The sequence below is a fragment of the Rattus rattus genome, chromosome 2, assembly GCF_011064425.1.
Source record: "Rattus rattus isolate New Zealand chromosome 2, Rrattus_CSIRO_v1, whole genome shotgun sequence".
Taxonomy (NCBI): Eukaryota; Metazoa; Chordata; class Mammalia; order Rodentia; family Muridae; genus Rattus; species Rattus rattus.
In genome coordinates this window covers 59,121,442-59,134,313 of record NC_046155.1, presented here as the reverse complement: position 1 = coordinate 59,134,313, position 12,872 = coordinate 59,121,442, and the positions used below count along the sequence as shown (strand labels likewise).

Below are 12,872 nucleotides of genomic sequence, written 5' to 3'. Positions count from 1 at the left end.
ACCACAAGATTCACTATATCCTCCATCCCTTGTGTTGGAGTCTCAGCAGGTCTAGGTGGGTCTGGAAGCTTCTGAAAGGCTCCGTGCTGCCACCAAATCCATAGAAATGTTATAGGAGGGACAACCCTACACCCTGCTGGGCCACGCAGAACCAGCCCCTAATTTTGGATAGGTTCCCAAGCCAGATTTTCTTTTTTATTGAGGGAAAGAGCTGAGTTAAGAAAAGGTGGGGGTCAGAATGCAGCTGCAGGGGACAGCACAAATAAATACAGAAAACCCTCTCTAGGACCTGCTATTGTGTTCTGAACAATGGCAGGCTCTGGGGAGTACATTTATCCAGTTGAGAGTGGAAAGGAAAATACGCGATCATAGGACTCCTTCTTCACGTCTCTTATTAGCTCTGGTGCACCCCAAGTTCTGTAGCCCAAGAGGGGCAGATCCTCAGAGTCTGGGCCTCAGGTGGGAAGAAAGGGAATTAGATGTGGTTCTCAACTTGGGGCTCTGGGGTTGCCGTCACTGCTCCTCAACCTCACTGGGTTTTCCCAAAAGTTGCCAACCCCAGAGTCCCCACCCTTCCTTGTTGCTTCCTAGTCTACAATGGACCATATCCAGCAGAACAGGGCTGGTAGCCACACCCAGACAAGACTGTCTGGCTCTGGGAGGTGGGAGGGGAAGAGGGAGGAGAGAAAGAGGGGGAGAGGAAGGGGGAGGAGCCCTGTTCAGCAATGGGCAGGAGGGGGCAGAGCAGACTGGTAGCATTTTTTTGTATTTTTGGACTGTTGGAGAATTTCGTACATGCATATAATGTGTTTTGATCAAATCCACCACCCTTCTGCCTACTTGAATTCCTCCCCTACCTCTTCAGCACTTTCCCCTCCCAACTTCCTTGTGTTCTCTTTTCTCTTGAGCCCATCAAGGTCACTTAAGTGTTGTCTGTATGTGCACAGGTTTAGGACCATCTGCTGGAGTCTCTTAGGGTCCATAACTACCAAAAGCTCCTCAGATGGGGTCAGACTTTGCAAGCACCTCCCCTGTGTATGCTGGGCTCTAGTCCCTGGCTTGAAGTTGGTGGATCTGATGAGTGTACATCTAGCTGTCATGAGTCCCTGTGTGCAAGAGACTTGTCAGGTCTGGTAGCTTTCTTTCTTGAGCTGAGGAAATCTTTTTAGCCTTGAGCTGCTTAGAAGGGAGCCACACTGTTGTAAAGATCTTTCAATAGTCACCACCATCTCCCATGGTGGTGTTGGCGTCCCCGGAGTGGGAAGCACATCTGGGTGCCTCCTTCCAGTTTGCACAGTCTGCTGTCTGGCAGGTCATCCTGGGGATAGCCGCACAGAGGCAGCGCTTCAGACTGGGGAGGCTGGCCTTCAAGCCTAGACCCCCAAGCCAATTGTCAAGTGAATAAGACAATCTTTCTGGGTCTCTTTCCTTTTCTGGGAGAAGTAGTGTAAGGATCAATCTAAGAGCTTAGAATATGCTCAGCTGGGGGCTGGGCAGGACTTGGTCTTTACTACAGGACACTCTGTCTGCTAGCAAATTCAATGTCTGAGGTCTCGTTTTGTATCATGCTGAGTCTTGTCCTTCTTTGAAGCAGGTATTAATAATAATAATAATTATTTTTTATAGAAGTGGAAATTGAGGCTTAGCGAAGTTAAACAAATCTTCATGAGCTGTGCAGCCAGTAACTGGAGCCAGAACTCAAACCCAGGCGTCGGACTCTGCACTCAGTTCTGGGACGCTTTCTGTTCTTGTTCCTGTTAATCACCAAGAATCTCAAACTTACACTGCTAAGGGATGAGGGCTGCTGTTCTGGACGTGGCCAAGAGGTGTGTACTTTAATAGTCAGATCTTCATCTAGAGATGGGAGCAGGGAAAAGCTCTCAGCAGAAAGGAAAATCCTCACACAGTCATTTAGGAAAGGACTAGACTTTACCCGTGTACACAGGATGATCCTCCAAGCTGACCATCGTTAGAAGTTCATCCCGATGTGCTCGCAAAAGGTCACCATAGCAGAGCGCACTCACTGTTGCTATTTCCTCATAGAAGGGGGTTGGTGGGAAGGCCTTGGACCCTCCTCCATGTATCCAGCCTCTCCTACCAACCAACCGTGTACACTTTGGCCCTAATTGTGGGTAGTCTTAGGGAGAGGCTAGAGCAGAGAGATGGGGAGGACCAGGGAGGGTGGTCCATCTGTGGCCATGGAGGGATCAATTTATGCTGCGTGCAGACCTTCCTCATGTGTGGCTCTTTCAAGGCCACCCAGGATCCTCCCCATAGTCCGCCCATTGCTCTATAAGCCTAATAAATTCATCTGTTTCTTAGCGTGAACTTGGTGGATTCAGACCTCAAGGTGTCACCAGTACCTTAGAAGGAAGGGCATAGCAACATCCACACCCAGCCATGCCCACCACACTCACCCAGAGACCCTCACTGTTCAATGCAGTCTCTTCACATGCAGTTCTCAGGAGCCTGACTACTCTTGGTTCACCGCCTTCACCACCCCTTCATAGAGCTGACTTTAAACTCACCTAGGAAGCCGATGGGACCCAGAGAGCTCGTGGCACTCTCAATCTACATGGCTAACTACTCCTTGTTAAAGTGGCTGGAGTTTCCCAAGCAGTTAGCGTGCCGGGCGCTGAACTCCGTGCTTGGCATGTTATCGTAGTCTGGATGGGATTCTCACTACTTTGTCCATTCTACCATAAGCAAATTAGGTTGGTGGAGCCTAAATAACTGATCACTAAGCATTTTCTGGATTGCCATTCATAGCTGCCCCATGGTGGTCCTGACTGGACTCATGGCCATATTGAAGGGAACCAACCATGAGATACTGTCTCTGCCCTGAGGACACAGATGTGAAAGAGAGCAATATGGAATTTGAAGGGGATAGATCTGAGATGCCAACTTCTATACTCACTGGCTGAATAGCCAGACATATTAGCCTCTGAGCTCTGCCCGCCAACCTGTATGGTGAAGCTACAATCATCACTCCAATAGGGCTGTTATGAGAGTTCTGGTGGAGCTGTGGTATCCTGAAGCTACAGTGACCGACAATCCTTAGATTTCACCACAAAGCAGAAGCACACAGAGCTAATGAGGCGGCCATTGCTAAGCACTGCATGCCTGGGTTGATCGCCAGTGTGCCAGGAAGGAAGGTAAGCTGGCCATCAAGAGGGGCTCATGCCAAGCATGTAAATGTGGCCTCGTCTTTCCTAAGATGGGTGGAGCCCATAGGAATTTGCACAGGTAACTCAAAATGGATGGGAACCGATTTTACAGGGTTAACTGTGGTTGCAGCCTCCGTTCCCTGGTTGGTAGACTCTCTCCATTGGCCACCTCCTTGAAGAGTTGGACATTGCTCAATGGAAATGTCACTGGCAAAGCTGCTCTGGAAGGAGAAAACATGGTGTGGCCGGAGGAGGAAAGGGTAGGAGTCAAGGCATGGTATGGAGAGAGAGAAGTGGCCCTTGCCTGGACCACCGCCTTCTATGCATCCTTCTATGTAAAGTCAAGGAAGGAGTCAAAGTCAATTCAAAGGTGGCCCCCAGAGCCAACTGTCACAAGGAGGTCAGGACAAGGATCACAGACGACCCCTAGTGGCGACGTTAGGGAAGACACCGGAGCTGGTGGAAGCAGAGCTGGGTAGACTGGCAGCTGGGCCATCTTATGCATTCTCTGTTGGGAGCCTTGGTGAATAGCCTGCCTGTCTCTGACTTCCAGGTGAATGCTGGTATGGCTGGCCCCTGCAAAGGCAGGACAGCCACAGCGGGTTAGAGGCTCAGAGCAGGCATCTGAAACACAGGTCTAACCTAAGCTTCTGGCAGTGAAGGGAAGTGAATTGGAATCTAGATGTTCTTCACACAGAGGTTGATGATAAAGTGGGGGAGGGGGGTTGGAAGATGCCCACCCCGACCCCCATGCTCTAGGTGACTGCCACGGCTTATTGTTCTAGGTGACCGAGATGACCTGTGGCTTAGAAAGTCTTATCCTCAAATCCTGTTTTATCCAAAAGATGAGACTGTCACTGCTGTCAGTTCTAGCTGTAGTGTACGATGGCTACTAGACATATTTTCATAGGGTTGGGTCTTGAACTCAGGGATTTTTCACATGCACACAGCCACTGAGTATTCTCAGTTGATAATTTGTCACCTGTCAAGTTGGTCATAATGGCCTGAATTGCTGGACAAACTACTGGGAAATACCTGTTACTTAATACATGTCCTATCACTGATGAATATAAAGGAAAAAGTATAAGGTGGAATGGAGAGACAGCTCAGTGGTTAAGAGCATGTACTACTTTTGCAGAGGGCCTGAGGTCAGTTCCTGGAACCCGCTTCGGATGGCTTATGACTGCCTAGAACTCTCCATCCAGGGGATATAGCGCGGAGTACAACGGCGCAGGCTTGCGCATGCGCACAACATACAATTTAAATGGGTATTAAAGAAAACAATCTGCTGCCCCTCTGGTTTCACTCGTGTTCTGATTCCTAGGAGCTTGGCTCATGCTTTTAAAAATAGGAAGACCAAAGAGACCAAGAAACAGCGCTGGAGGCGCTTGGAGAGGAAGCACGTAGCTTTATTTCCGGAGTTGAGTACAGTGTGGTACTCTGCCCGCAACACAGCAGCTGAGAAAGCGCGGCTCAATGGCCAGGGTGCCTGCGGGGCCTCAGCCTCCTCTGCACCCCAACACCAGGTGCTCAGCACTGATACACATCACCTCATTTCCACAGGGAACGCGACACAGCTTCAGGAATGACTTCCCAACATTTGTTTTTGTGAGGGCTGGGGGTGGGGAACCAAGGCGAGTGGGCCACCCTTTCAACAGGGACAGAAATCCCATTAACCATTGTTAAAGGGGATTCCATGCAGGGTCTTTGGCATCTCGTGGAACCCCCACACATTTACCACCAGACATCTCTGTATAGATGCATATATACATCAATACAATTGATGTGTTGAACACATCAATTCCGTGGACAGCTGCCTCCTCTTCCATAAGGTAGAACACGTGTGGTATGATCATAACCTTGTTGAATGTGGTATCTTTGGGTTCCCCTCTTCCCATCTTTCACCCCGGGAAGAGAATCACAGGACTGTCACTCTTGGGAGAGAGACTCAGAAAAGAATTTTATTTAGTGATAACTGCCATTCAATTACATTAAGCTTCTGGGAGCACACGTGGGCTCTGCTGAACTTTATTGTGCACACACTGTCTGCTTAGAAAGCTTCCGTTTGAAACAGCCGCTTGTCCCCTTCTTTGTGAGTTTGCTGCGATAATAATCTTGCACTAGCGAGAGCGATCTGCTCTCCCTGTGCCGCTGTCTCCCTCCGCTCATGGGTAGAAAATGCAAACAGTAATCTTGTGGATGCTGAAGACTTGCTTGTTCTCCTGTTCCAGTGGACCTGGGTGTTCCTTCCCTGTACAACGCCACCGGAAGACACATCACTGCAAATCCAAAGCCCTGACCATCTTTATCTGCCTAGGAAGTTCTTCCAAGGGTGGGGGAGGGGCACAAAACAGTGAACTTGAAGCATACAGAGCCCTGGTTTGTCTAACGAAGGAAAAAAAAAACTGCAATTCAAAATTGAGGCGGGCACAGAAAGTACAGAGTGAACAGTTACTAGAAATCTCTTCAGAGCCAGAGTTCATGGAGTGCACAGCCTGGAGCCATGCCTGCTCCTGCAACACGCCCTGGAACGCCACTCCAAGTTTACTTGAGATTTATTTCTTTTTTTAGCAAAGACTCAAGGGAGGTTAATTTGAATTATTTTAAACTTGCAAAAGCAGATATATTTGACAGCATTATTGGTGAAGCAATCTTTAAGAAAAAGATGTTTGCTTCAAAGTAAAGTAGTCTGTTTTAGAAACATCTCCAGCTGAACCTTTCCACACTGGAGGTGACTGACAGTAGACAGAGATCGAGGGGCAGGGCTGTGCCTCAGGAAAGAGGAGAGGAGGCGGCTCTGGTTGGAGGCAACAGAATCAGGACTTGGGGAGAACAGAGAACAGGACAGATAGAAAACTATCTCTCCCCCCTTGATTTTGCACCTTAGCTCCAGTTTTTCTCTTAGAGGTTTAGAGAACAGGCAGTTCATATTTAGTTGTTGAAGGAGTCATAGAAAAAATATTTCATAACAAACTCCACACTAATATGAAAATGCAGAGCTAGCTGTTTTCAAAGGCTTTTCATATCTCTAATAGGTTGCACAGGAAGACGACATGAGAGCCTGGACTCTCTTGGAGAAGTTTTGAAGAAGACACGGAGACTCCCAGGTGGCCACAAGAAGCCTTTTAGGCCATGCAATCTGTATCAAGTCACAAGTAAGTCAAATGCTAGAAAATATAGCCCTTAATGTATGCACCGAGTCCGCCCTGCATAGGATCCTCCCCCAAGTGAACGAGCTGTTTGGATTTTTAGCAACTGAAATTTTCCTGTGTCCAGCAGGATGGAGTCAAGTCCGCACTCCCATGCTGTGGTCAGCCACGCGGAGTCTTTAATATCACTGATATTGCGTCTGGCAGTTAGAACTACATCATCCTCACACAGCCTCTGGCTGGCATCTTCTGTGGGAGCTACACTCCTGACATGAACACTTCCCAGCTCTCCTCCCCCAGAGCAGCCAGGGTTCTTACTGGTGTAGTCTAGAGATACACTGTTGCTTGATACAGTTTAAATGGGCTACTGTGCTGATGTGGAATGCAACTTTTTTTCCAATTTAGATGAAGAACTGAGTTCAAACAGTCAAGGAGGCAGGGTTTCGTTATTGCAAGAATTTAAGAGTTCGATTCTTCAATTATTGCAATCCTAGGCAGGCCCTTTAATTTAAGGCTCTCTGTAACTTAAAGAGGAAGACTGTCTCCCTCTCCTCCCCTGTAGCTGAACTCTCCTAGGTCAGGACAGAGCCACAATAACTTTATGGAGTGCAGGTACAGAACCTTAGCAACCCTGTTTCCTGAATACTTTGGTTTTTTTTCTCGTCTGCATCATTGTAAGAGATAGCATTAACCAGTAAAAAGCATGGAGGGTCGTGTTATCCCCATACTGGATAAATTCTCCCACAAGGCCACCATGTCTGCTGACTGGGAACACTGTGAATGTGCCCTACTCCCCGTCCTGTATGCTGACAGGGTAATGTGAGAACAACATGATACAGGCCTCGTGCTGAGGCAGCCAGCAATGAGCAGGGCAGTTAGAGAAAAAACTGTGAGAACTCAGGAAGAAGCCAGAGACATACAGAGAACCCACCTGTGCAGTCTGTCTCCCCAGAAGGCATGGGACCCACCTACCCAGGCCAGCGGTCCAGCCCTCTTGCCAAGTGTACTAACAGATCCACATACACTCGTGAGACTGGTTATCATACCTAACTCTCTTACAGGAATGCAGCAGGAGAACCCAAAGAAGCGGGTCACAAGCCACACACAGGCTTGCATCATGGGCTGGGAATCTGTGCTGCTCAATCTTTCAAGCAGGTGTCAGCAGACAGATAGTCGCTTTGATCCTTCAGAAGGAACTTCTGCCTTTTGTGCTGAGTGGTGATTGTGGGTGAATTCAAATGCTTTCCTGCGTGGCTTTAACTCAGAGCTTAAATTCCCAAGAGGAGCACCACAGCAGGACGATCAGTGAGATCTAACTTCTTCCCCGTGGCTCTGGATACCCTAATCCAACTCACACCAATCCTTACGATGTGGCCTTATTCACACACCGTAATGAAAGAAGGGCATTCCAATTCACACTGAGAGTCACAGAGCATGGAAGGGCTCTGGTGGGACGTTCTGAGCCCTAAACTAGGCCAGCCTTCCTTCCAGGGTCCTCTGAAGTCCCTACAGCTCACAGAACAGGCTGGCCTCTAAGCAAGAGCCTCTGGATCACACGCTCTCCTGCAGGTGACCTTCAGAGCCACAGCACAGCACGGTCAACATCCAAGCAGAGACTGAAAGCACATACAGACTCACAGATCGGCCCTGGGTGGGTTACGCACAGATGTGAACACACGTGCTCGTTAATCAAGCTGAGCGAAAGCAAGCTACTTCAGAAAAACATGTCTTCCCTTCGTCTACGCCCTTAAAACACAAAACCAGCATGGGCTTGACCTGACCCTTCGGATGCCAGACAGACAGACAGACAGACAGACACTGAGGAGGAGACCTGTGATGAGGCAGGGCACAGAGTTTTCTTCTCTAAGAGATACATGATTCATGGGCAAAAATCACCTATCAGCAGCCGGACCAATCTGGAGACTGTTTTTGCCTTTGCTTTCTTTGGAAAGGTGGACATGGCAGTTCCTGTCAGTTTATAGGGAGGAAGGGCTGAGCATAGCCTCAGAAGCAGAAAAAGCTTTCAGGGAGGGAGGGAGGGTTCCTTCATTCCTTTTTCCTTTTCCTTTGTCTTATATTTTCTTCCCCCTAGCAGTTGGCCAGCCAGGTCTCAGCACACAGGAAGAGAACGAAGCTTATTTAAATCATTTTTGCTGGTACTCAGCCGCGTGCTTAGAACTACCCGTTCGTGACGGAGTTCCATGTCCCTCAGAGCCCAGGCAGAGCCGAGGGAGGCTGCCAATGACAGGCAAAGTTGCCGATACCAGATCGATGCAGGCCCCTGGATTCCTCTCAGCCACAGGGCTACAGAATAAATAGATTCATACTTCAGGATTCCCAGCATCCCTCCCGTGTGGCTTCCTAAGGGCACTTGCTGACTCTTACCAACACAGGCAGCACTAAGTTAGACATTGGTTAAAGGGGGAAGTAAAAAGGAAAAAGAAGCCCCACAGAGTCACGGGAAAAGGTCGTGTGTGGACATTACTGCTGAATTTGGGAACATAGAAATTCCACCCCGTCACTGCTTGGCAAGGGTTACTGTTGCTTGGCCCAGGATGTGGCTCACGGTGCTAGGATCAGACTTGCCCTCGGCGTTGCTGCTGGGAGATGGTGGTGAATGAATTCTCTGATCAATTCTGGGCCTTAGTACAATGTTCTAGGCACCACCGCCACTGAGAGTCCTTTTCCTGATTGTCGCTTACTTGAGGGACTTAGAAGAGTTTAGCCTTTTTCTTCATGTCGTTGCGTCTCCAAAGAGGTAACTTGTCAAATTCCTGTATGGACATCCCAAAGATTTCCCAAAATACTTCTGGGGCTAAGTGGCGCTGGGAAGAGAGAAGCAAGAAGTTGTTAGTCCTAACGGCCATGCCAATTAACATCAGATGCCTTTCCTAGTTTATGAATACAGCCAGCCTTCCACAGTCCTGCCTTCTGCATCCCCGATCCAAGCCATTTTAGATCAGACGTATCCTTCCCAAACTGTGTCTGACTTAAGCACATACAGACTGCCTCCCTTGTCATTCTTCCCCAAACAGCACAGTTCTGCAGTTGTGGACATATCGTTTAGGTTGCACTAGACATTATGTCATCCAGAGGTGGTTTAACACAAGCAGGAGGATGTGCAGAGACAATGTATAAAGAATGTATCACTTCCTGCACCTGCAGACTTTGTGGTCTGTTGGGGGGAGGTGTCCTGAAATCCATTCCCTGAAGAAACTGAGAGACACATCATTCTGAAGAGCCAGTCAGACTGTGGAGAGAGGCAGCTCTCTCTGGCACTTGTCTCCTGGGCACAGCCAGGCACTGTCCTCCACCAGAGGAAACACCTGGCAGACTGCTGCCAACATGGTTATACTGCAGAGCTGGGCTAGCAATTAGGCACAGGGACATAACTTGTGGTACTGGATGTGATAGCATCAATTCAGGTCCTTGGGATGTTGAAATGACTCGGGGGATGGGAAGGGAGTGGTGAGATGGACCCTAGTGATGATCAAAGAGAAAGGGACTTCCAGGGTGGTCCCTGGGAGAGGCTGAGAGCTTCCTCCTGGCCCAGTGGAAGGAGAGACGAATGCTTATCTCCTACTGGACATTCTTCCCATCGAGCCCATTTTAAGCTAGGATAGCTTAGTTGAGCTAACCCAACCTCTCCCGCAAAAGATTAAGTTGTATCAGGGAAGGGACTTGACTCTTCCTGAGATGGGCAGTCAGAAGTTTCCTAACTAAAAGTGATTCAGATGGGAAGGCACAAAGATGGGTCTCCCCTGACTAAGGAAGCCCTGCGTGCCTGTACCCAGATAACCCTTGAAAACAAGGAAGGCAGAAACAGCCAGAGAAGAAACATGACCTAGAATACTGCTCCCTCTCATCTCAGTGGATTCAGCCTATACCTGTGGCAGACATGGGTCTGGGAATATCTTAGGAGTGAAGAAGATGCCCATACTTCATTCCAACCCTAATAACACCAGCATCCGGCTGCCAAAAATGTGATGAACCACACTGTGTGTCTCTAGGGTCACTATAAATCTTACTGGGTACTTTTGTACACTGACCTTACTGTAGGCTTAGATGTAAGCGGACTCACATAGAAGGGCATGTGCCTTACTGCTGGCCTCTCTGAAGCCAGGGACCGCCTGCCTTGATGCTGACTGGGTGTGGAAGCATCCTTCTGTTCTCTCTCCAATGTATACACTTTGAGAATGGGCCCTGTCCTTCCTCTTCCTACACCTTCTGATGTCTAAGGAAATGGCAAGCACTAAAGGAGCAATGCCTCGATGCTGTCATCTCCATTTCTTTGTTCTAGTTCCTCAGAGAGCCTCAAGTTTTTAGTTTTTCATTCTGCCTACAGGACTTGAAAAGAAAATTACCACTTTAGGGACTGGAGACATGACTCCACAGTTAAGAGCACTTGACGCTCTTCAAGAGGACCCATGTTCAATTCCTAGAGCCCATGTGGCAGCTCACAGCTGTCTGTAACACCAGTTCTAGGTGGTCCAACCTCATACAGATATACATGCAGGCAAAACGCCAGTGCATATAAAATAAAAATGAATAATTTTAAAAATCCCACGTCTTTAGGTTTCCTCTGGAAAACAATACATTTATAATTCTTTAGAGGCATGCTGGTGTATGTGCATACTTGTGTAAGTGTATGTGTGAGCGTGTGGGTGTGCCTTGCTTACCTCCAGCCGGGTTCTATCCACATCTCTCAGGATTTTGTTGCGCCCTCTGTTGGTCACCATGAGCATTTCATATGGAAATATCTGAGGAAGACAGACAAAGCCTTGTCTAGCACACGGTTATCAATAAGCACACTCCACGCTCATGAGGGCCAGCACACCCATGATAGAGACAGCAACAAGAGCAGCTACAAAGAACCTCGGGTGTTCAGGGAACGGAGACGGACTCTTACACACTCCCATCTCTCTGCCAGTGACTCATGCTGCACCATGCCTTAGGAACCTTTTCTGAATGTAAGCATACTAACTTATTAGGAACGAGACATAAGGTCAAAGTTAGTGGAGATCTGAAGTGGCAGGCGCAGCCATCGCCTCTTACAAGACGCTGTTAGGTCACAGGACACCTTTGTACAGGGCTCATCACTTTCGGCTATGACAGATTTGTGAATTCCAGTGTTCTGGAAGCTGACATACTTCAATAAGCCCCAAGTAGAGGTGCCACGGAGATCAGGCCTTTTCTTTTGTTTTGTTTAAGACAGGGTCTTACTATGTAGATCAAACTGGTCTCAGATTCAGATCGTTCAGCCTGCCCCTACCTCCTGAGCTCTCAGATTAAAGACATGCTATACCACAGCTGGGAAATAGATGCCTCTTGAGACCCAGAATGTCCGGGGTCAGCCAAGTCAGTTTGCCCAAGACTAATCAGAGGTGATACGTAAGACATTCGTCGCTAACACTGAGAACGCTCTGGCAAAGTAGGATACATACTGGGTGCACAATCTGCAGCAGGCTTCTGCTGTTCCACTCAGCATTGGTCAGGCCTTGAAATGCATGTGGCAGGGGTCAAGGTCACACCTAGGTCATGGGGTAGAGGGTACTGGCACCTCACTGTGAGCAGAGTACTGCGGGCAGTGAGGGTTTAAGTCTGCTGACAACATGGCACAAGCTGGAATGGCAGGATGCATTAAGACAAGCTAGCCCGGAGGTACCAGCCTGGAACCGGGTAGCTCTTAGGCTCTGAAGATAGCAAACAGATAGGGAACCAAATCTCTGTTTGCAGTTGTGTACACATGTAGCTGTGTTTGCACGCAATTGTGTGCACATGCGATTGTGTGCACATGTGATTGTGTGCACATGCGATTGTGTGCCTAAGTGATTGTGTGCACATGTCATTGTGTGCCTAAGCAATTGTGTGCCTAAGTGATTGTGTGCACATGTGATTATGTGCACAAGCAGTTGTGTGCACATGTGACTGTATACAAAGGGAGAGGAACAGTCAGTCACACTTGCCTTTGGTTCCAACATGTTGGGCATGGACACCCCTCGATCCATTCTCATCGCAGGCATGTGGCCATCTGGGAGGGTCTGCAACAGAAAAGCTCAGAGGTGAGCATGAACTCTCGGTGGAACCGCAGGGAGGGCTCTGAGTGCTCCCTGACTTTCCTGTTGGGTCTCAGTTCCTACCCTCCACATCTTCACTGACCATGAATCTCTCACAGTGAGATCCTTACTGAAAAGAGTGATAGCACAGGATCCAGTTGGAGAAACATCAAGGATTCGTAACCGTGGGCTGGTTCCTGATTTAGGTTGCACGGGTGGAGGGGCACAGCACATGAAAACCATCAGGTCTATTGTTTTGCTTCTGTGCCTGTCGGTCTCTCTGTAGCCCCAGCTGGCCTTAAATTCTGGAGCCTTCAGCCTCACAAGTCCTGGATTACAGGATACACCACCACGCTCTCTCATGTTTTTCATCCCTTATTTAGTTCAGACTTATCCTCCCTGGGACAGGCAAGAAAAGGTAGCAAGCATCTAAGCACTGAGAGACGGCAACTAAAAACCTGTGCCCGGTCTGGCGTGCCTGCCCACTTCTACCCTGGACA

General features: G+C 48.6%; 1 protein-coding gene across 8 annotated transcripts in view; it reads right to left on the bottom strand.

Moving 5' to 3' along the window:
- Nucleotides 1–5,102: 5,102 nt before the first annotated feature.
- Nucleotides 5,103–12,872, bottom strand: part of Ablim1 (actin binding LIM protein 1) — a 141,963-nt gene continuing 134,193 nt past the window's right edge. For all 8 annotated transcript variants that reach the window (XM_032892257.1, XM_032892250.1, XM_032892255.1 and 5 more), the window contains 3 exons: nucleotides 12,283–12,357; nucleotides 10,996–11,076; nucleotides 5,103–9,141 (listed from right to left, as the gene is read on the bottom strand). In XM_032892257.1, the coding sequence (XP_032748148.1) occupies nucleotides 9,028–9,141; nucleotides 10,996–11,076; nucleotides 12,283–12,357 (270 nt within the window). In that variant the 3' untranslated portion in view covers nucleotides 5,103–9,027. The remainder of the gene's footprint in view (nucleotides 9,142–10,995; nucleotides 11,077–12,282; nucleotides 12,358–12,872) is intronic.